Raw genomic sequence first — 25,658 nt, forward strand, 5'->3', positions numbered from 1 at the left:
AATCAGATCACGTAGCTGTGGAGTATGGCAGTTGCGCGACTGAATTCGTGATTTCCTGTCAAAAATGTCACAGTTTGTAATACATCTACATCTATATCGACACTGTGCAAATCATACTTAAGTGCCTGGCAGAGAGTTCGTCGAACCACCATCACAATAATTCTCAGTTATTCCACTCTCGAACAGCCCGCGGAAAAAACGAATACCTATATCTTTCCATGCAAGATCTAATTTCCCTTATTTTATTATGATGATCGTCTCTCCCTGCGAAGGTCAGTAGCAACAAAATATTTTTGCATTCAGAGGAAAAAGCTGGAGATGGAAATTTCGTGAGAAGATACCATGGCAACGAGTAGCACCTTTGTTTTAATGGGGTCCACCCCAAATCATGTGTCATGTCCATGACATTCTCTCCCCTATTCTCGATAATACAAAACATGGTGCTCTTCTTTGAACTTTCTCGATATACTCCGTTAGTCCCACCTGGTAAGGATCCCACACTGCGCAGCAGTATTCTAAAAGAGAAAGGACAAGTGTAGTGCAGGCAGTCTCTTTAGCAGATCTGTGGCATCTTCTAAGTGTTCTGACAAGACAATGCAGTCATTGGTTCGCTTTGTCAACAGTATTTTCTGTCTTCTTTCCAATTTAAGTTATTCGTAATTGTAATTCCTAGGTATTTAGCAGAATTTACGGCATTTGTATGTGATTGATTTATCGTGTAACCGAAGTTAAACGGATTACTTTTATCACTCATGGGTATGGCCTCACACTTTTCATTATTTAGGGTCAATTGCCTATTTTCACACTATACAGATATCTTATCTAAATCGTTCTGCAATTCGTTTTGATCTCCTGATGACTCTACTAGACGATAGACGGCAGCATCATCTGCAAGCAACCTAAGACGGCTGCTCAGATTCTCCTAAATCGTTTATGTAGATAAGGAACAGCAGAAGGCCTATAGTGCTACCTTGGGGAACACCAGAAATCACTTTTTTTACCCGATAACTTTCCGTCAATTACTTCGGACTGTGATCTCTCTGACAGGAAAACACGAATCCGGTCGCATACCTGACACGATATTACATAAACGTGTAATTTGATTACAAGCCGCTTGTGAGGTACGGTGTCAAAAGCCTCCTGGGAATCTATAAATAAGGATCAACTTGAAATCCCTTGTCTATAGAACTCAACACTTGGTGTGAGTAAAGAGCTAGTTGTCTTGTGTTTTCAAAATCCGTGTTAACAATGTGCCAATAGACCGTTCTCTTCAATTAATTCATAATGTTCGAACACAATATATATTCCAGAATCGTGCTGCATGTTGACGTTTATGATATGGGCCTGAAATTTAGTAGATTACTGCTATTGTCTTTCCTAAATATTGGTGTGACCTGTGCGGCTTTCCAGTACGGATGAAGTACAGAGCTATTGCATCAGCATACTCTGAAAGGAACCTAATTGGTATATAGTCTGGACCGGAAGGTTTGCTTTTATTAAGTTATTTATGTTGCTTCACTACTCTGAGGATATCTGCTTCTAAGCTACTGATGTTGGCAGATACTCTTGATTCGAATTCTGCAAAATCTACTTCGTCTTCTTAGGTGAAGGAATTTTGGAAGACAGTGTTTAATAACTCTGTTTTAGTAGCACTGTCGTTATATTTTTTTCCATTGCTATCGCGCAGAGAAGGCATTGTGTCTTGTCACTTGTATACTTTACATACGGCCAGAGCCTCTTCGAATTTTCTGCCAGGTTTCGAGACGAAGTTTCATTGTAGAAACTATTGTAAGCATCTCGCATTGAAGTCCGCGCTAAATATCGAGCTTGCATGAAAGATCACCAATCTTGGTGATTTTGCGTACATTTAAATTTGACATGCTTTTTTGTTTGTTTCTGCAACAGTGTTCTTACTTGTTATCTGTACCATGATGGATCAACTCCGTCATCTGTTAATTTATTCGGTATAAATCTCTCAATTGCTGTCGACACTATTTCTCTGAATTCAAACCACATCTGGTCTACATTGACATTGGTAATTTTGAAGGTGTGGAGATTGCCCCTCAGGAAGGCGCCAAGGTAATTTTTATCCGCTTTGTGCAATAGATATATTTTTAGTTTATTTTTGGAGAGTATGAGAGTAGCGGTATTTAGTCTCGCTACGACACTGTGTGTTCACTAATTCCTATATCCGTTTTGATGCTCGTTATTAGCTCAGGATGAAGCAATAAGTGCTGTCGAAAAGGGACCACAGATCGATTCCATATTCCTAGATTTCCAGAAGGCTTTTGATACCGTTCCTCACAAGCGACTATTAATCAAATTGCATGCATATGAAGTATCGTCTCAGTTGTGTGGCTGGATACGTGATTTCCTCTCAGAGAGGTCACAGTTCGTAGTGATAGAAGGTAAATCATAGAGTAGAACGGAAGTGATATCTGGCGTTCTGCAAGTTAGTGTCATAGGCCCTCTGCTGTTCCTGATTTGCATAAACGATCTAGGTGATAATCTGAGCACCCCCTTAAATTGTTTGCAGATAACGCTGCAATTTACCGTCTAGTAAAATCATCAGACGACAAATCCAATTAAAAAATGATCTACAGAGAATTTCTGTATGGTGCGAAAAGTGGCAATTAACACTAAACAAAGAAAAGTGCAAGGTCATGCACATGGGTGCTAAAAGAAATCCGATAGATTTTTGGTACACGATAAATCGCACAAATCTAAGGGCTGTCAATTCGACTAAATACCTAGGAATTACAATTACAAGCAACATAAATTGTAAAGACCACATACACAATATTGTGGGAAGGGCGAAACAAAGACAGCGCTTTGTTGGCAGAACACTTAGAAGATGCGACAAACCCACTAAGGAGACAGCCTACATTACACTCGTCCGTCCTCTGTTGGAATATTGCTGCGCGGGGTGGAATCCTTACCAGGTAGGATTGACGGAGGACATCGAAAAATTCCAAAGAAGGACAGCCCGTTACGTGTTATCGCGCAATAGGGGTGAGTGTGTCTCTGATATAAGCGAGTTGGGATGGCAGTCACTTAAACAAAGGCGGTTTTCTTTGCGGCGAGATCTATTTACAAAATTTCATTCACGAACTTTCTCTTTCGAATGCGAAAATATTTTGTTGACACCTACGTAGGGAGAAATTATCATCATAATAAAATAAGAGAAATCAGAGCTCGAGCGGAAATATTTAGGTGTTCCTTTTTCCCACGCGCCATTCGAGAGTGGAATGGTAGAGAAGTAGTATGAAAATGGTTCGATGAACCTGCTGCCAGGCACTTAAGTGTGAATTGCAGAGTAACTATGTAGATGTTGATGTAGATTATTTGTTGCTAAGGAGCCAAGTGTCTTTTCTCAACTATTTACTATTTGAGAGGGCTCATGAACTAAATAATTGTCAGAGAATAAGTTTAGTACAATTTTGGATGCTGTTTGATGCGTACCTCCGGATTTAAACATGTATTTTGGCCAACATATCAAGGGTAAATTGACGTCACCGCCAATTGTATGAGTCGGGTAGGTGTTTGAAATAAGATACATACTTTCTTTCAATATTTCAGCAATTGAATCATCTGAGTAAGGATTTCGGTAAAAGGATCCAATTATTATTTTTTCCGGTTGCCAAGAATGGCTTATAACTCACAGGAACTATCTACTTAAATTTCGTTACAAGATAAGCTACTACTAATATCAGCAAGGACGCCATCGCCAACTGTGTTTAGTCTACCTTCCCGAACACCGTTAGATCCAACGCAAAAATTTCGGCTGAACTTGTCTCCAGATTTGAGCATCAGTGCTTTCTACCAACGCTTGGAGCTCTAGTACTTTGCCAACACAACTATGACAATTTACAACTGTTATACCGGTGGTTCCTAGATCTACGTTCTTACTGAGTTCTACTTGCTCCGTTTGAGATTGAAGCCCTTGTTGAGTTTCGCGAGACCCTCTAACCTAACAAACCGCCTAGTCCACACCACACAGCTCTCGCTAGCCGCCTCCTGCGTATAATGGACTCATGACCTCTTTAGCGGTACTCGAAACCCCACCACCCTATGTCGCAAGTCGCGGAATCTGCAGCCTACGCGGTCGCAGAACTGTCTGAGCCTCTGATTCAGACCGTCCATTCGGATCTGTACCAGAGGTCCGCATTCGGTCCTGTCCATCTCGCAAGCAAGACTGGCAGCCTTTATCACTTCTGGATAGCCGCTCAAAACCAGAGAGTATCTCTTCCGATCCAAAGCGACACACGTCATTGGTACCAAAGTCAGCCACCACCTGCAGATGGCTGCAGCTTGTGCACTTCGTGGCATCTAGGAGGATTCGTTCCACGTCTGGAATGACTCCACCCGGCATGCACATTGGCTTTCTTCTTCTTCCCCTCCTAGGCAGAGACGTCCCTAAGGGGCCCCATAATGCACCTAAAATTGGACCTCCCAACTACGAAAAATCGCACCCTCTGTGACCGCCCGGATCTTGCATTCTGAGAAGTTTACTCTCAAACAAGACAAGCGACAGCATCTGGCTGGGGGACAGAGGCAGCCACAGTAAGTGACGGAAAATCATCGGGTAAAACAGAAGCAATATTTGGCGTTCTCAAATGACGTGTTATAGGCCTTTCCTGTTCCTAATCCACATAAACGATTTACGAGACAATCTCAGCAGCACTCAAATTGTTTGCAGATGATTCTGTCGTTTAGGGTCGAGTAAAGTCATGAGAAGATGAAAACCAATTGCAAAATGATTTAGACTAGATATCTGCATGGTGCGAAAAGTGCCAACTGACCCTAAACACCAAAAAGTGTTATAAAGAAGCATCGTAATAAAATAAGAGAAATCAGTGCTCTCGCGAAACGCTTTAAGTATTTGTTTTTCCCCTGTGCAGTTTTGAGAGTGGAACAGTAGAAGAGTAGTATTAAACTGATTCGATAAACCCTCTGCCGAGCTCTTAAGTATGAACCATTTGGGTATAGACGTAGGTTTAGATGTAGATGTTTCATATAAGCAGCTGGTCGGATTGTAAGCCGTTTCACTGATTTTAGCGGTGCAGTTATACATTCTAGAGTTTTCTGAATATATTGACACACAATTTCGAATATCCCTTCTTCTTTTCCAGAACTGTAAATAGATTTTGATATAAATGAATCCTTTCATTGAGCATATTTTTTGTAATTATTGTTGGCTGGTCTGGATGACTACCCTGCCGCGCTGTCTTTGGTGGCTGGGTGGTAGATACAACCAGTGGATGTGACACTACAGTGCAATTCTTTTATCTTGGCGGCTCGCGCATGCCCGCCCAGACGCTGGAGATAGCTGTGTTGCCAGTTGCACACGACGCACGCGCCAATAGAAGCAGCGCCATAGTATAGGATAGTTCGCAAGCTTACGTGTATGGGGGAGCGCTTAGTTCATGAAGTAAAGCCACCACGGCCGCGTTAACCCTTTCGCTGCTACAAAGACGTGCTCCCTGCATTCCGCGCTGTGGGCGATTTTGTCACTGCACTGCTCGCCTGTGCAGACACATTGTGTTCCGACTGCTTTGACACTCTTTATCATTCGATTCCACAAAAACTATTTGGCTCAAAAATTAGATTTTTACCTATGTTCTTGACTGATACCTTCCCCCCACAAATAACTTAATCTTGTTCCGATGTTCAACGCAGTTATTATGCAGCATTAAATATAGTAAACCTTTGCACGAAATTTTGAAGAGTTTGCTGAGGTAAAAGTCCATAGAGTATACTTTCCGTATGGTCGATTTTAGTTGCCACAATGTCGAGAATGAAATGTGGACAAGATACCTATATATTTCATTTCATTTAAGTACCACATAAGTGTCGTATGTAATATTGAGAAATATTCCACCTTTCGCGACTGTAACAAACGTTTTACTTACACTGGGCACGTTTGGCTTTATTTTAAAGCACTTCAATCAATCAAAAGGAATTAGACAAAATACATTAAACAAAACTGTGGACTTACAAAAACATTAGGACTTGAATATACCGTCTGTCAGTGAAGTACTCAGAGCTATGTCAAATATAATTTAGTGTGTGGCACACACAAACAGCATTTATTTGCTAAAACACTGATGAGCCAACACAAACGTTGAATATTGTGTTACCGCAGCACAAAACTACGAAAGGTGACTTGGCAATGGAGGACACAAAATACAGTCCTCTTATGATGCTTCAAAAGAGAGAAACGCGTCTGGTCTAAATAAGTCGTTTATTACAGTTGCAGAAGAGGGATATATTTCAATACCATTGGTAAAACTGCGACCGTGGAACAAAAACAAGAAATAGAATATGAATACCATTGTGTATGTGCCATACCTTTCACCGATGGAAGTGCTTTAAAATAAAGCCAAACGCGCCGTGTGTATATAAAACTTTTATTACAGTCGCGAAAGACGGAATATTTCTCAATATTACATACGACACCTATGTGGTACTTAAATTAAATGAGATATTGTTATACAGTAAATACTATATGAAATTTAGGTATCTTGTCCACATTTCATTCTCAACATTGTGGCAACTAAAATCGACCATATGGAAAGTATACGCTATGGACTTTTACCTCTGCAAACTCTTCAAAATTTCGTGCAATGGTGTACTACATTTAATGCTGCACATCAAAACAAAATTAAGTCATTTATGGGGGGAGGTATTAGGCAAGAAGACGTGTAAAAATCAAATTTTTTGGCCAAATAGTTTTTGTGAAATCGAATGATAAGCGTGTCAAAGCAGTGGGAACACCATGTGTCTGCACAGTCGAAAAGTGCAGTGATGACAAAATCGCGCACAGCGCGGAATGCGGGGAGCGCGTGTCTGCAGCAGCGAAAAAGTTAATGAAGAGGCAAAGCACTAGAAATTTCATTCAAACGAATAAAATTCGTGAAGTAAGGCACTCCAATATTGTTTTTAAATAAAGAAAATATTAAGCACCGTACAAGGTTTGAACTCATAACCTTTCACTTGGCAGCCCAACACCTTAACTGTTCCGCTACCTCAGCTCATCGAAGAGGGCTCCTCCATAATGACTCTAACACCTCACGCAACTACTTACAAACACTGTTGGTATGACTATGAATTACTTACGCTTCGTCGAAGTACAATAGGAAATAAACAATTACCGCTGTTCTTTATTGCGAAAAAGCAGTTCGTGAGATTGAAACAAACACCTTTCCTTGCTATCGCCTGAATTAGGAGTCTTATTGCTTGTTTGGTTTAATTAATTAATAGAATATGAAGCAATTGGTATAAAGAATGCTTTTTCCAAACTTTCTGTAAAAGAAAGTCTGCTATCAAGACATTGCTTTTGTTCTATTACTTTATTTATGGCTGAACGTTTCTAAAACTGAAGACACTCGTCCGTGCTCTGCACTGCTGTCGAGATCTGGCAACGTCGTTCTCTGTTCATTGGCCGACTGTGTTTTGTGACGTCAGATGCGCAGAACGAACCTAAACTCGGCCGCCAAGATACATGACGCGCACTTTAGTAGCCATGGAAATAGGTGTCCACCAAGACAAAGCCCCGTTTTGCTGTATAAGCCTTATATAACTGAGGTGTGGCAGGTTAATTACAGGATGCCCACTAACTGCTCTTTCGTCTCAGCAGCCATCCATCACATCGACACGTAGCACACCCAGAGGTTGAGGAGTTTCTTCTAGAAATCTGTACTATCTTCGCGATACAGGCGGTTAAGCCAAGGTTTCCGTCCTCTGTGACACGCAACGTTCCACTGTCGCGTCTCAGAGTGCTCGCTGAAGCCTGCCCAGAATGTACGGTTATAAAGGACTGGCAGCGCTCGCCAGTCCAATGCTAAACTCCAGATTTTCCAAACCCGCACCCAGCAACGTAACCGAGCTTCCTAATTTGATCATTTGGCGTGATTCACAATACATGTATGACTTGTCGAATACCATAGATGCAATGAGCAACCTCCATTTCCCCTACGAACATGTGCAAGAACCGATAATCATATTATTAGATGGCATTTTACCACTTACATTACACAAGCCCTTACGTAACGGAGGAAATATCACCCCACTGGACTATGTACAGGAACTGATGATATTCCACACTGTCTGATGAGGTAGGTCCCAGCTTGATAAAGGCATATTGCGGCATTAAGGGAAACTAAGTTGATATTTTAGTTGAGTTCGTTAGCGTCGATAATGAAAGAAGGCTACACCGCAATTTCAGTTATTTTTTACGAAGGGAAGCTTAAGCACAAATATACGCTTTGCTTGCAGCGTGACACTGCTATGACAGTTTTTCATCTTCCACGAGTTTTTGAAATACGTTTGAGCATTCGTGGCGGCTTCCATAAACATCTGACGACAATGACGACGACGACGACAACGACGACGATAGTGAAGAATTAAACAGTCAACCAGGATATCGGAATTGTTAATGAAGAAAGACACGGACTGGGTCACTTGATATATTTTATTCAGTTTAACTGAATCTTTGCCACGTCGACTAGCTGAGCTTCGCTGTACGGACCTGAGGAAGACCTGCAACGAAGGCCGAAACCGTTCAGCATGATAAACCACACCAAGTGACGAAGACTGTGTCTTTATTCATATGCATTTCAGTAGGTGTGTGGAACACAGCAGAAAGCATGGCTGCAGATAGTGTCGAGACCTAACTACTCAAGACTGAGCACGTCTGCTTCATATCCCTTCACTAGCTGACTGTTATAATAATGCGACTTGGCATTATAGTTTCAGAATAGAAAGAATCTTATTCACTATAGAAATTATCATTGAACAAAATATGCTTACCTATGCCATATGATTAAACCATTGTCGTCCAGAGACGGTATTATGTGCTCTGGATTCATCTGAAACGAAGGGATTTGGTCACAACTCGCAGTCACAGTTACTCTTAAATAATACGAAATTAAATATTTCATCCGTGCTGTAGGAGATACAGATTATACCAAAAAAAATTTAAATTAGTCATTCCTGAACATATATTATTCGTTACATTATAAAATTTACTCATTCTCAGAGCTCTGAGCTACCAGTGGTTTGTTCGTGTGAGTAATCTCTGCAATGCATGGAAAAATTACTCGGAGACAGAATATATACGCTCACATTTTAACAGACATAAAGACAAATGTAAATATCAAGACATATGATGGTTATGTCAATTTGGAATGACATAACCAACTTAAGTAGCAATCTATGGCAAATCATTTCTCGGCTGGTTAGAGTTTTGTCCCGCTTACTAGTTTCTGAATTCTGTAGAGTTGTTCTAACATTCAGAATCAAACTGTTGCTTGTAATAAGGCAAGGTGGAATTATCCGCGTCTTTCTTGTACCACTCTTGAAGCCAATATTATAGTTTTCTTATCTTTTTTTCCAATACTAGTACACATACAATAGTTACACGAAGTAATTTCCTATTCAAGCGACATTTCATTTTTCACTGTGTGATTAGTCTACTGCTGATGACCATAACATATTTAATTCATCTGGAAATATTTTATTTAAATAAATAGTCATAATTTAAAATAACTAGGGACCATGTGCACTTCAAAATTCATTGATGCTAGAGTTATTTTATTTAAGCCCTTATTCCCCACTTTGCATCATAGGTTATACTTTTTCCAAAACTTTGTTTCAGAAATTCTTTATGTTGAAAATTTCCGTGTTCCAGAATATTCCAATCTTAATGTGAAATTCTTTCCAAAATCTAGTGCCAAAGTTTTGTAGCACCAAATGTTGTGTTTCCAAGAATGTATACTTTCACCAAGATAACATATTAGTTCGTTAATTATTCAGATTAAGAGAGTACATTTTTAGACACTTTTTGGCGAACTTTGGCGATCCCTGTGCACATTAAAATTTCTCACCCGCAAAATAGTACCGATAATTTTTGCTATTCGTTAGTCAAAAAACTCTTAGTTAAACAAACTTGCACTGAGGTTACAAAACTCAAGGATACCTCCTGATTTCGTGTCGGAACTCCTTTTGTCCGGCATAGTGCAGCAACTCGAAGTGGCGTGGACACAACAAGTCGTTGGAAGCTCTGCAGAGCTGCCTCTATAGCCGTCCATAATTGCGAAATTGTTGCCGGTGCAGCATTTCGTGCTTGAAGTGGCCTCTCCGTTGTGTCCCATAAATGTCCGATGGGATCCATGTCGGGCGATCTGGATTGCCAAATCATTACCTCGAATTGTCCACAATCTTCTTCAGACCAATTGTGAACATCTGTGGCCCGATGATATGGAGCATTGTCATCCATAAAATTACATCGTTGTTTTGGAACATGGCATCCATGAATGACTGCGAATGGTGTCCAAGTAGCTGAACCTCCAGACGTGTAACGTTGCAGAGTGATATGAAATGGAACGAGCATGTGAGGATTTTGGTAGGAAAGGTGAATGGTCGATTTCTGTTTCCTGGAGAATTCTAGGGAAGTGTGATTCATCTGTAAAGTAGACAGATGTAGGTCTCTAATGCGACCTATTCTTGAGTACTGCTCGAGTGTTTAGGATCAGTACCAGATCGGCTTAAAGATAGGCACTGAAGCAATTCAGAGGCTGGCTGCTACTTTTGTTACTAGTTACGGAGATGCTTCAGGAACTCAAAAGGGAATCTCTGGAGGGAAGGCGACGTTCTTTTCGGGGAACACCACTGAGAAAATTTAGAGAACCGGCATTTAAGCTCACTGCAGAGCAGATCTGTCGCCTCCAGCATACACCATGCCTAAGGACCACTGAGAAAGATAGGCGAAATTAGGGCTCATACGGAGGCATACAGGCAGTCGTTTTTCCCTCGCTCTATCTGGGAGAGGAAATAACTAAAAGTGGTACGGGATACCCTCCACTACTAGCCGTAAAGTGGAGTGAGGAGTATCTATGTATGTGTAAAAGTTGGCTCAGTCCGTTCCACGTAAGCACAGCCCATACTATCATGGAGCCACTACCAGCTTGCACTGTGCCTTGTTGACGAATAGCCGGCCAGAGTGGCCGAGCGGTTCTACGCGCTATAGTCTGGGACCGCGCGACCGCTACGGTCACAGGTTCGAATCCTGGCTCGGGCATTGATGTGTGTAATGTCCTTAGGTTAGTTAGGTTTAAGTAGTTTTCAGTTCTAGGGGACTGATGACCTCAGAAGTTAAGTCTCATAGTGCTCAGAGCCATTTGAACCATTTTTTGTTGACATCTTGGATCCATAACATCGTGGGGTCTGCGCTACACTCGAACCTTAGCTTCAGCTCTTATCAACTTAAAACGGGACTCATCTGACCAGGCCACGGTTTTCCAGTCATCTAGGGTCCAATCGACATGGTCACTAGCCCAGGAGAGGCACTGCAGGCGATGTAGGTAGACACTTGCATCGGTCGTCTGCTACCATGGACCATTAACGCCAAATTTCGCCGCACTGTCCTAACAGATACATTCTTCGTACAGTACGTCCAAATTCGCCTCTGCGGTGATTTCACGTAGTGTTGCTTGTCTGTTAACACTGACAACTCTACGCAAACACCACTGTTGTCAGCCGTTAAGTAAAGGCCGTCGGGCACTGCGTTGTAAGTAAGTAAATGGAAGTAGTGACTGAAATTTAGTATTCGCGGCACATTCTTGACACCGTAGACCTCGGAATACTGAATTTCCTAACCATTTGCGAAAGGAATGTCCCATGCGTCTAGCTCCGACCACAATTCTGCGTTCAGAGTCTGTTAATTCCTGTCGTGCTGTCTCAATCACTTCGTAAACCTTTTTACATGAATCATCCGAGTGTAAACGACAGCTCCGCCAATGCACTGTCCTTTTATAGCTTCTATACGCGATACTACCGCCGGCTGGACATGTGCATGTCGCTATCAAATGGCTCTGAGCACTATGGGACTTAACTTCTGAGGTCATCAGTCCCCTAGAACTTAGAACTACTTAAACCTAACTAACCTAAGGACATCACACACATCCATGCCGAGGCAGGATTCGAACCTGCGACCGTAGCGGTCGCGGGGTTCCAGACTGTAGCGCCTAGAACCACTCGGCCACCCCGGCCGGCCATGTCGCTATCCCATGGCTTGTCACCTCAGTATACCGAGTGATCAAAAAGTCAATATAAATTTGAAAACTTAATAAACCACGGAATAATGTAGATAGAGAGGTAAAAACAAAGTTCACAAAATGTCCGACAGATGTCTTGCGAGCGTCGTTTGGTGATGATCGTGTACTCAGCCGCCACTTGTGTCATGCTTGGCCTCCCAGGTCCCCAGACCTCAGTCCGTGCAATTATTAACTTTGGGGTTACCTGAAGTCGCAAGTGTATCGTGATCGACCGACATCTCTAGGGATGCTGAAACACAACATCCGACGCCAATGCCTCACCATAACTCCGGACATGCTTTATAGTGCTGTTAATAACATTATGATGTTGGACATATTGAGCATTTCCTGTAAAGAACATCATCTTTGCTTTGTCTTACTTTGTTATGCTAATTATTGCTATTCTGATCAGATGAAGCGCCATCTGTCGGACACATTTTATGAACTTTTATATTTTTTTGGTTCTAATAAAACCCCATGTCATTCCAAGCATGTGTGTCAATTTGTACCTCTCTATCTACATTATTGCGTGATTAATTCAGTTTTCAAATTTATACTGACTTTTTGATCACCCGGTACTTCTGTACCTATTGTATCTTTGACCCTTTTGATTTTTATGTTTCTTGCGTTAATGTTCAAAATGTAATGACTTCGTATTTCACTAATTAATAATTTCTGTAATAATACGCGCGTCTATAAATTGGCGTCGCACAGAAAGTGTATATCAGTTCATGTCCACTGGTCAAAAGATGAATGTCTGGTGACGTCCGTGTTTAAAATGCATTGCTACTATGTGTCAGTTTGGTACATTTCAGAGTGAGTATCCAACGTGTACACTTATTCTGCTGATGTTGCTGTGCCACCTCTGAAAGGACTCAACATTTTTCGAGTTTGTGTAACTTCACATAAAAGTTTTCCGTGTATCGTACCCCGTCATAATGAAAGAAACTACAGTGAAGAAACCGATGTGCTTTAGCCGTGAAGAGGTGCTTATATTTTGTCATTGCCACTCTCTGAGCATGACGTTACGTCATAGCTTTAAAAGGTGGTAGTTACACTGGTCATTTGAGGCGGAAGGAGCAGGAACTTAGGTTGCTATTGTGGAGGGAATGGAATGAGTTATCTGTTGCTTTTTGCATTGTTTGCTGTGACTGGTGCTCATTGGCGAATGAGGCGAGGCCCCGTGTATTCCTTCTGTTGGCCGCAGGAGGAAGTTACTCGCCGGTAGCGCTAGCGTCACGTGATGTTGGTGCGGCCTTGTGGATGCCTAGGGTTGGCAGCCAGGATGGGGCAAGCCTGTATCCGTCCTCTCTTTTCATGCTGTTGGATACAAGCTCGCTCCATCCTGGCTGCCAGCCTTCAGTGTCCTAGAGACCGCACAAACAACACGTGACGCGAGGGCTACCGGCGAGTAACTGCCTCCTGCGTCCAGCAGAAGGAAAACACGAGACCTCGCTAATGAGCACCAGACATAGCAAACAATGCAAGAAGCAGTTGACATCAGCTAATCCCCACTCCTCCCACCGTAGCAAGTTCCTATTTCTTCCGCCTCAAATGACCAATGATAATAACGATCTTCTAGAGATGGAGATGTCATTTTGATTTTTGTAAGTTATCGATGTGAACGTCAGAGACAGAGAGCTAGTTATATTACTGTTAAACAATCTTTGGTCTTGTTGTGGCACAGGCTTTGCCTCTGCGCAGCTCGACTCGGTCTTAGTTGAAGTGTTGTACATGATGGACGTTGGTTGGTTGATTGGTTTGGGGGAGGGGACCAAACAGCGTGGTCATCGGTCCCAGCGGATTAGGGGAGGATGAGAAAGGAAGTCGGCCGTGCCCTTTCAAAGGAATCATCCCGGCATTTGCCTGAAGCGATTTAGGGAAATCACGGAAAACCTAAATCAGGATGGTCGGAAGCGGGTTTGAACCGTCGTCCTCCCAAATGCGAGTTGGAGGTATTCAGTCGTATTGTTACCTTGTGATGGTATCTGTTAGATTAAGAAAGTTTTATTGTAAAGGACAGCAAGAATGAATATGAAGTATATATTAGCAACAATTAATCCTGATTTAATAACGAGCATCAAAGCCGATCAGGGATTAGTGAACACAGGGTTGTCGTAGCGAGACTGAATATTATAATCCCCAAATCCTCCAAAAATAAGCGAAAAATATGCCTATTCAAAAAAGCAGATAAAAATCCACTTGATGCCTTCCTGAGAGTCAATCTACACTCATTGCAAATGAATAATATAAGTGTAGACCAGATGCGGCTTGAATTCAGAGAAATAGTATCGGCAGCAATTGAGAGATTTACACTAAATAAATTAACAAACGACGGAGCTAATCCTCCTTGGTACACAAAACGGGTTAGAACACTGTTGCAGAAACAACGAAACAAACATGCCAAATTTAAACAGACGCAAAATCACCAAGGTTGGCGATCTTTCACAGAAGCTCGAAATTTGGCGCGGACTTCAATGCGAGATGCTTATAACAGTTTCCACAACGAAACTTTTTCTGGAAACCTGGCAGAAAATCCAAAGAGATTCCGGTCGTATGTGAAGTATGTTAGTGGCAAGAAACAATCAATGCCTTCTCTGCGCGATAGCAATGGAGATACTATTGAATACAGTGCTGCCAAAGCAGAGTTACTAAATACAGCCTTCCGAAATGCATTCACAAAAGAACACGAAGTAAATATTCCAATATTCCAGAATTCGAATCAAGAACAGAAGTAAATATCCTCAGAGTAGTGAAGCAACTTAAATCACTTAATAAAAGCAAGTCTTCTGGTCCAGACTGTATACCAATTAGGTTCCTTTCGGAGTATGCTGATGCATTAGCTCCATACTTAACGATCATATACAACCGTTCGCTCGACGGAAGACCCGTACCCAAAGACTCGAACGTTGCACAGGTTACACCAATATTCAAGAAAGGTGGTAGGAGTAATCCACTAAATTACAGGCCCATATCGTTAACGTCAATATGCAGCAGGATTTTGGAACATATATTGTGTTCAAATATTATTAATTACCTCGAAGAAAACGCTCTATTGACACACAATCAACATGGGTTAAGAAAACATCGTTTCTGTGAAACACAATTGGCTCTTTATTCACATGAAGTGTTGAGTGTTACTGACAAGGGATTTCTGGATTTCCGGAAGGCTTTTGGCACCGTACCACACAAGCGGCTTGTAGTGAAATTGCATGCTTATGGAATATCGTCTCAGTTATGTGACTGGATTTGTGATTTCCTGTCAGAGAAGTCACAGTTCGTAGTAACTGACGGTAAGTCATCGAGTAAAACAGAAGTGATTTCTGGCGTTCCCTAAGGTAGTGTTATATGCCCTTTGCTGTTCTTTATCTATATAAACGATTTGGGAGACACTCTGAGCAGCCGTCTTAGGTTGTTTGCAGATGACGCTGTCGTTTATCGACTAATAAAGTCATCAGAAGATCAAAACAAATTGCAAAACGATTTAGATAAGATATGTGAATGGTGCGAAAATTGGCAGTTGACCCTAAATAACGAAAAGTGTGAGGTCATCCACATGAGTGCTAAACGGAACTCGTTAAACTTCGGTTACACGATAAATCAGTCAAATCTAAAGGCCGTAAATTCAATTAAATAATTAGGAATTACAATTACGAACAACTTAAATTGGAAGGAACGCATAGAAAATGTCGTGGGGAAGGCTAACCAAAGACTGCGTTTCATTGGCAGGACACTTAGAAAATGTAACAGATCTACTAAGGAGACTGCTGCGCTACACTTGTCCGTCCTCTTTTAGAATACTGCTGCGCGGTGTGGGATCCTTACCAGATAGGACTGACGGAGTACATCGAAAAAGTTCAAGTAAAGTCAGCACGTTTTGTATTATCGCGAAATATGAGAGAGTGTCACAGGAATGATACAGGATTTGGGCTGGACATCATTAAAAGAAAAGCATTTTTCGTTGCGACGGAATCTTCACACGAAATTCCAATCACCTCTGAACCCTCTGCAACATACATGCATCCACCATCGCCGAAGAGGCATGCACGCGAGCTATTAGGTGTTGTACATCTATGGGTGGAGTACTATAAACGCGTTCCTTTGACTATCCCCACAAATGAAAATCTAGTAGATTAAGGTCTGGGGAACGTGGTGGCCAGAACATTGGACCTCCATCACCAATAAATTTCCCTGGTAACGCTTCATTTAATTAGTTATGCATGTCCATTCCAAAGTGTGGTGCTGCACCATCATGCTGAAACTATAGCTATCGGCTAATGCCATGTGGAACGTTTGCTAATGTGTCAGGCAAAGTATTGCAAAGAAACGTACGATACAGGGTCCATTCAACTTGTCAATCATTAGGTGAGGACCCAAAAGCACGCCTCCTAAGATTCCAGTCCACAGGTTTATGCCAAAGTGTGCTTGAAAGCCACGCTCACAGGTGGCATTCGGGTTTTGTTGCAACCAATAACGGCTCTTGTGAATGTTGAAAATATCTTCAAGAGTGAAACTAGTTTTGTCAATCCAAATTATGTCATTTATAAAATGTTCATTATCTTTCACTTGGTGCAAGAGCCGTTCACAAAACTACTCCTCGAATGTGATCTTATGGCCACTGATGTTGAGTTAGCGTGTAATAATACGAATGCAGTTCTTCGTCGCGTATCACTTCAAGGACCAGTCTTTGAGATATCCGGAACTGTCTTGCAGTACGATGTGTGCTTCGCCGAGGTGACTGGTGAACTGTGTCAAGAATCGCGTCCTCTGTTCGTGAAATACGACTAGTACTTGGACTACCTCTGTCCATTATTTATGGATGAAGATTACCAGTTCACCGAAGGTGTTGCTCCAGGTCACGAAAAATTTACGTAGCAGGAAAGCGCCTTTTAGGGTACTGTGCAGCGTACACTCGAGCAGCAGAAGTAGCAGTTTGTTTATCAGACGCATTCAGCATTAAAGCTTATTGACTTATTCATCGTTTGTGTACTCCATTTGGAATCCGCTATATGAACTTGGCGGCACCACTTATGTTTGTGCACTGCGCGGTTAGTACACACATACATGCAGTTTAATGGATCCCACTGTCATTTGATAGGCTATTGTCATGAGACAAAATGATGACCTGCTTATAAACTACGAGACCTAGTGATCAGGTATCTAAAAATAAAAAAGGAACCTGACCAGGATTCGAACCAAAACTCCATTGTGAATGTATGTAGGATGTCCCAACAGTCTACTGTATGAGCTAAGGTGACCAGAAAGGCAATGTGCAGTGATACAGGTTCCTCTGTACATTAAAATGTGCTGCGCGATGTGACACTGTTGCAAGTTCCTCGTTTACATAAATGTGTTTTCAAAATGCACCTGATCTTCTTTTGCTAGATAAACTTTTGTTTTCAGTATGTTTGAGGAATCGTAAGCCGACCTCCAGGTGCAGCATTTTTTTTCTTCACCGTATATAAAGGTCTCATCTCACAACTGGCACAAATAATAACTATGTTGCAGGAAGTCCAACAGATTTTATTTTCAAGTCAACAGAACCTCCATAAGGATTACAACACAAACGGTTCTTGACACAAATCCCGAAATTAGAAAATTCCGCTAAAACTGATTGTTGATTAGAAGCATCATCTGTAACTTCACTTACACTGTTTGATTACTTTTTTATGCACTAGAGGGTGTGTCCATTTCACTCTTTCCAACACTACAAATGTCAGAACTTTCACTGTCAGCAGCTGATGAAACGGAACCACTTACACAAGAGGTGTCTGTAAACTGATTCCCAGCGAACTTACGCTCTTTAACTAATGCTGCACACACAAGAGGTGTCTGTAAACTGATTCCCAGCGAACTTACGCTCTTTAACTAATGCTGCACACCTAGGCATCGTAGAAACTATGACACTCAGCACTAAAAGTAACAAGACAGATAAACTCCGAATAAGGCACAAACGATACTCAAGACTCAAAACACTAACTCACAGATCAAAAACTGAACTGTAAACACAGCTGGTTGCTATGACAATGATACCAAGCGAAAGGTAAGAGTTTCTACAACAGAAGAGTGAAATCCACAGCCTCCTATATGTAACGTTTCCAAAAATGCGAAGGGTTGAATATGAACACACCATAAGTTGATTAGTTTTCCTGAGCACACACACAGTTTTCAGAAATTAAATAAAAATATTTCGAACTAGAGTTTCTTAACAAATTTTGCAGTATTTTAACTAGAAAATTTCAAATTATTTTATAGGTTTAACAACTGTAAATGCGATTTTTTACCATTTTTGCGACATTGACTCCTCTGAAGTACATACGTAACATTTGTCCCCACGTATAGCAAAGATACTACCATCAACTTTATTACACTACCCATTTATATTGGTAACGTATACATTATAGCAATGTGAACCTCACAGCTGGCATGCATCAGACATACTTCTCTGTTCATGGGTAAGGAACAGGAATACCCACATGCTTCATTTCCGAAGTCTAATACATGTAATATTTTTTGCAGAGCTTAGTTGCGTATGCCTAATAACAGTAATGTCAACAATTTCATATTGCGTATCGCAAGAGATATAGAATCCACATTTAAAACCTTGCTTGTAGCTTCATATTGTACAATTATAGAACTGCATAAAACGTGTCTAAAAAAATACTTAAGCGCGCATCTGCGTTACAAACATGAAAGTGAACCCAGTCCAGGTTATACTGGCCGCCACCTTACCTTAACAAAGTCTTCACTGAGGTGTTCCTTCGCGAAGAGGTTGACGATTTTGATGGTGACGTCGAGCCCAAGAGCCTTAGTGGTGCACAGAGCTGTTCTGCAAGGCGGGCTGACAGGAAAATGGTACAGAACTATCGGCATCTTCTCAAGCTGCGTCTGAAAACAGATGTAAGAAGTAACACCATTATTTTAAAGATTAATTACTGTAGAAAGATGTACTCCTCCAACTGAACGGGGTATCCTCCAGTATTATCCTCACTCACTGACTCTAAACTTCCTTCCTATCTTCGTAATTTTAGTATTGTTCTGAAATATTAAATATGAAACAGCCATTTCATCTTTTCTTTCGAACCAAAATAGCGAGACACTGCTAATAAGCCGTTTCTTAAATTTCTGTCTTAATCTTAGTGGTAGACCTGGGGATTTTTTATGTTGAGAAAAGACTAATTCACGTGAGCAATCTTGCTTCGACTTTGCAGATTTCTAGAATTCTCGGCGCCATCTAATCCACAGAAGTGTACCCGAAAACTTACATTACTCTCAACACTCTCTGCGTAAAACAAATAAAAATAATCGCATATCGTTCCGCTACTCATTTGACAACTTTCATTAGTGTCATTTAGGGACGATGCAGCTATATTAGCCCTTTTCATAGATTTTCTGGCGAATTTGATGAACAATAAGCTATTAACAAATTTGATTTCTGGGGGTCAGACAATGAGAGATTGCACAGTCAGGAATGGAGGAGACGTGAGATTCTCAAGGCGACGACACAGGGGACGCAACAGCTGTAGGCAAGCGGGGTACCCAACGTTACAAGACACCGCGCCGGCGGCACACGGCTTGTAGCAGGTTAACGTGATATTTATAGTCTGATTTAAACTAGTTGTCACTTGACGTTTAAGCTCCGAAGTTGCGGCGTTGTCTCGCCGAGTAGTCTCTGCAGGCAGGCGCCACAGCGCACTGCTTTCCGCGGCGATGGTAAAAGCCTCTACCTTCCACAAAAATCAAGTAAAAAATTAATTTCGGTTAGAGAAAGAGTTACATTAATTAGGTACAATTTTCGCATTCGTAAACAGCTTCAAATGTGTCACGTCATATCTCAAAAACTAATGCTCTCACAGCAATACTTGTTTCCTTTTTACCAAAATATCTCCCTTGGCAATAATTTTTTAAAATTTTCGAACAGCACTGCCTCTCCTATATACAAGGTGACTCAAAAAGGACTTTATAGCTTTGGAATGATACAGAAATTTATTGAGAACTTGCAGAATCGGTGCATGTGTCATTTTGTAGCAAACAGCCTCAGCTGTCACATAAGTATCAAGTGTCATTCGATGTGACTAGCATCTGTGATGCAGCGAAATTCCACCGGTTATCTGCTTCTCCCCCACATTCGTTGTAGCAAATGGGGGTAACTTGTGCAATCGCAGCGTACATTCGAATTTTCATTTTGGCTAAATTGTCTGATGGATGGTGGGTGGGTGGAGGAGGGGAGGGACATATACACGGTCTTTAATGAAACCTCAAAGAAAGCACACAGCGAGCGCTCTCGTCACCAGTGGAAGCAGACATTTTAACGGTGCACTGCGCTGCCGCTACTGGTGGAGGAATGGGGCACTGATGGGCTACGTGAATCAAACTTGAGGTTGAGATTTTCAGTCTGCAGCGGAGTGTGCGCTGATATGAAACTTCCTGGCAGATTAAAACTGTGTGCCGGACCGAGACTCGAACTCGGGACCTTTGCCTTTCGCGGGCAAGTGCTCTACCAACTGAGCTACCCAAGCACGACTCACGCCCCGTCCTCACAGCTTTACTTCTACCAGTCCCGAGTTCGAGTCTCGGTCCGGCACACAGTTTTAATCTGCCACGAAGTTTCAAACTTGAGGTTGTTTGCTACAAAATGACACGTCTATTGTGAGGACATCATAACGTGGCAGTTTTAAATGTTTTGAACTATGTTTGCGTAAGATACCGGTAGAGGTCGGGTCTGAATCACCACTGCCAACCGCAGCAAACATTTGTGCTGTAGCCACTTCCAAATGCATTGTGTACTCCAATTTGCTTTCTGCTGTGGATTGCTTTTTGTTTCAAGTGAAAAGAATTATCCCGGTGCATACAGCGATTCGAATGCGACTCGCACGACAACAAAAGGAATCAGAGCAATCCCTATGAACTTTGTCAGTTTTGATTTCGTGTAAGCACGGAATGCGGGCGTTGGATGGCAGCTCTTCGAGAGGGGGCGGGGCTTATTCCCCTACACCTCTCATCTTCCCTTCGACAGCTAAGTTCACGTTTGTTTCCTGCTGCGACCGAATGGCACGATATACTGTCCGCATAATATCGATTCTGTAAGTTATCTCAATATCTTTCTGTATCATTCCAAAGTTTCAAAGTCTTCTAGACTCACCCTGTCTATTAGCCTTCTGAAAATAGCGTTTTCTTGGAACTGTGTCGGTATTTAACTTATAACACGTATGAAGTTTGAAACACGTATGTAACGCAGCAGCGATGGCGAGGCATTGTAGCATCTGTGACCAGAGAGTATGCGCTTGACCGCGCGAGTGTTGCGAGCGGTTCTCAGTCAGTAGTAGTCTTTGCGAGTTAGTTGTCGCTATGCAGAGTAGCAGTCAGTCGGTCGTTGCGAGTCTGTAGCTCTGTCTAGTTGAGAGCAGTACTCAGTCTGTAGTCGTCATGCAGAGCGGTCGGTCAGTAGTAGCAGCCCAGTGCGGTTGTGTGATGTAGGCGGTCGGCAACAATGGTCAAGATGAGGAATAAGGTATACTGTTAATTAATATAATCATTAGATAATGAAAAATTTTATTTATTGTAATTATTCTCCAACAAGTCTCCCAATAATAATTTTTTATTTCAAAAGCATTTTTTCAAAAATTTAATTTTTTGAACTAAAGATCTCGTTGCACTTCCCATTTCATTCCACTTCTTTTTGAAGAAAAATTTCACTAGAATTACAAAAAAAAAAGGAGAATATTATTATTTGCAATGTAGTTCCTCCAAGTGGTGCGCAACAACAAGAGCAGATATGTGACATCCATTTATTCTGAGGTAAGACTTTAATTCTGATTGTTTTTACACAGGGCCAAAAACCGATATTTCGGTTTAATTGAATTTTCTTGTCACTGAATGGACTTTAATTTTTTTGAAGGATTTATAATTGAGTCAGATTGCGAATTTCACATTTGTTGCCATTGTCAGTACATTTGATTGTGGGCAAGTTACGCATAGAGTAATGTCCATCAGCATTTCTAATTAGTATCGTTATTTTCTTTTAAAATTTTTGTGGGGAGGTTACACTTGGCCCCCATTTCTATTAAGTATTGCTATATTTTCTTATAAAAATTGCGGTGGGGAGGTTACACTTGGCGACACCCAGTCCAGGATCGTATTTCGTTGAGAGTCTTTTGAGCGACAGTCAGATATCTGCTCTTGTTTGCTTAGATATAATTAGGATTTAGCGCAACGCTGTTAATAATATTGTGACTTTCTCTCTACAGGTCAACGGCAGTTTGTTGCTTTGTTGTATTTGTGTGTTGCTTTTGCACTGTGTTGATTTGTTTTGTGAAAAATTTTGACTATTGTAAAAATGCCGCGAAAGACTGTGAATAGTGTATCGCGAAGTATTGTGAATGAAATTACCGACTTAAACAACGTGACCGATAGTAATTGTGATACGCAACGTAATGATGACAATCCTGCGTTCACTAACAATCAGTGCATTCCAACCACTAATGATGACTTTCACCTTAATGATGAACAAACGAACTCAATTGCCTCGTCTGTTAACTTGACGACAATTGATGACGCAGAATGCTCTATTGTAATGAGCGCTGCAGAGCTTAACACACCCGATTTGGAAAACCCAAGTAACGAACAGACAAATTTGTCTAATGAATATGAACAGATCACACAAAGTAGGGCGGATTTATCTAATTCCGAAACAATGACCGACAGTGTACATTCGTCTGGCAAACCTTTTTGTAAATCTCAGAATAACCAAATGGTTACAGAAAGCGAGAGAATTCCAGATCCACCACTAAACAGCACAGAGAGTATAAACGCTAATTTTGGCTTTGATCGATTTTTGGCACTAGTGTTGCAACGACTTGACCAAATTTGTGAAAAATTTGATGAGCAGCACAAAGAATTTATAGAACGGAACAAACAATTTTCTGAAAATTTTAAACAGCAGAACGAACAACACGACAACGTTAATGAACAGAAGAAACAAGTTAGTGAACAGATTACAGCTGTTACCGTTCAATGTCAGGACAATAAAGAACAATTACGTGAGGATACTGAGGATTGTGCTAAAAACAGTAATAAAGAAGTTGGCACTTTTGCACAAGAATTAAGTAGCACACGTGTAGACACAACAGAATCACATAAAGACGAGATTATTGCAGTCACCGAACAATGTTCGGCAAACGCAACATTGATACACGAAATTAATGCAGTCACCGAACAATGCCGTAAAAACGCAGTACAGATTCGCGACGAGGTTAATTTAGAGTCAGTGGAAGTTTCACACACTCCGAATACGGAAGTTGACGAGAAATTTGCACGACAGATCAACCAAATTGACGAAAGTGTTACAGTAACAGAGTTGAAAACTATTCCAGTCACCAATACGTCACAGAATTCGCCAGTTTGCGAACATTTGTCTGACTCACGCAGCGTGTATAATGCGAACAATTTACAGCAACTACGCGACTTAAAATCCGAAAAGCCACGCGACGTAAAATCTGAAAAGCTACGCAACTTGAAATCCGAAATGACACAGACGAACAGATTCACACACAAACCTGAACGTGTTATCAAACTGAGTGACGAGAACGTAGATTTCGAGCAATTTGCATTTGTAAGCAAATGTAAAGAATTTAATAATGACAGAACACAGATACACGATTTGCACTGTATACGACAATTTATCTTTGTACATTCACCGCTATTATCGGTAATGCAGAAGCTAGCTTTGAACCAGATGCGACAATTTATTTTTGTATTTTCATCAGCATTGCCTGTAATGAGGAAACTTGAATTAGCACGGATACAACAATTTGCCTTTGGAATTTTACCGCTATTGCCTGTAACGCAAAAACTAAAATTTATTCTCAATGCGTAATAGACCTCAGGGGATTCATTACGCTTTAATGAATATGTGCCGTAGCGAGCATAGGGCCCCGAGCTGTAGTAGTGCTGTTTCATCTTTAGTTTTCTGCACTGCTGCCTTCTCTTCTACTATCCTTTATATCTATCCAAACTGCTCTTTAACTATTGCTCTTTGTAGTATTAAGAAACATGTAATGAATATCCGATGTGACAAACTTTTACCGAATGTGACAATTTTCAGTAGGCACTCCCGTAATGACAACTACCGCCGTAATTTTAATTACAGATAAAATCGTAATCATCAGTATGTGTAAAAGTAAAATTAACAGCAAACGCATTTTTTGGTAACAATAGATGTTTTTCACCACAATAGCATGAAAGTCAACCGCTTAGCATACGTAACCAACAATGCAGTCTACAAGGTCAACCAAACTTTAATGTTTCGCCGCGTGCACGTATAGTCCCAGCCCCAACAAATAGTAACGCATGGCAGCAAAGAAATAACTACGTACAGACAACACTCTATTTCAATTCCTATCGCAATACACCGTATAGGAATGATTATTAGGACAGACGTAAAAAGAATGATGAGCACAATTTTCAGCGTACATTTAATAACAGTCGATCTTATGAGCAGCAACAACATCAGCAACAACAAATAATCATGAATGGAACAGACAATAGGTGTCATCCATAGCGTAACACGTCAGTAAGAAATAACAGAACAGTTCATATAGTGGATATGCCACAGCATCCTCCCGTAAATAACAGGACGAACGATAGAATTTAACCAGATACAGCACAGATTGCATACTACAGTAACGCAAACATTACTTTTGACACGCAGAATTTTGTTCACGAGAATGTTATTTGAAACATGCTTTATTGAATGCTCTACTTTTATCGCACCCAGATCTCACCAGAAATTTTTCCATTGCCACTGACAGCTCTAACACCGCTTTAGGTGTACATATTTTTCAGGAAATTGAAGAAGATGGTTCTACAGTAATTAAAAACATCGCATTTGCAAGTCGCATTTTGTCACCTGCTGAACGAAATTATTCCGTCACAGAACTTGAAACATTATGTGTTGTATGGGCTTTCACGAGATTTAGGCACTTTCTTTACGGCAGACATACCACCGTCTACACAGACCATAGAGCGATACAATTTTTACTTTCAGCTAAATTCACTCACGACAGGTTAAGCAGATGGAAACTATATTTACAGGAATTTAATTTTACGATTGTTCACATTCCCGGTACACAAAATGTTATAGCAGACGCACTATCGCGTTCTCTCGGCAACAATCAGCAAGACGTAGCAACCAACTTCTGCAAAACAAATTTCAGTGTCATGTACATTCAGCAAGTTGCATTTGAAAACTTTATTTCATCGTCATTACAGGACATAGCACAAGAGCAAAATAAGGACAATGTATGGAAAGAAATTAAACACCTTTGGCAAGATAGAAAAAATGTTACGATTAGAAACCACTACACTGTACGCAATGACATTCTGTTTCGCCGCTCTCATCCTGACAGCAACAATTGGTTATTATGCATTCCTGACGAACTGGTTAACAAACTAATTTGGTACACTCATTTAAGTTACGCACATTACGGAGCAAGAAAATGTTTTCTTATACTGAGACAGAACTGTTATTTTGCCAACATGGAGAAACGTATACGACGAGTTTTA

General features: G+C 41.1%; 1 protein-coding gene across 1 annotated transcript in view; it reads right to left on the minus strand.

Moving 5' to 3' along the window:
- Nucleotides 1–25,658, minus strand: part of LOC124621972 (glutathione S-transferase D7-like) — a 104,895-nt gene that overhangs the window by 32,328 nt on the left and 46,909 nt on the right. The window contains exons 2-3 of the mRNA XM_047147506.1: nucleotides 18,828–18,983; nucleotides 8,812–8,870 (exon numbers count right to left, since the gene is read on the minus strand). Coding sequence (XP_047003462.1) covers nucleotides 8,812–8,870; nucleotides 18,828–18,968 — 200 coding nt within the window. The 5' untranslated portion in view covers nucleotides 18,969–18,983. The remainder of the gene's footprint in view (nucleotides 1–8,811; nucleotides 8,871–18,827; nucleotides 18,984–25,658) is intronic.

This window comes from Schistocerca americana, chromosome 7, assembly GCF_021461395.2.
Source record: "Schistocerca americana isolate TAMUIC-IGC-003095 chromosome 7, iqSchAmer2.1, whole genome shotgun sequence".
NCBI lineage: Eukaryota > Metazoa > Arthropoda > Insecta > Orthoptera > Acrididae > Schistocerca > Schistocerca americana.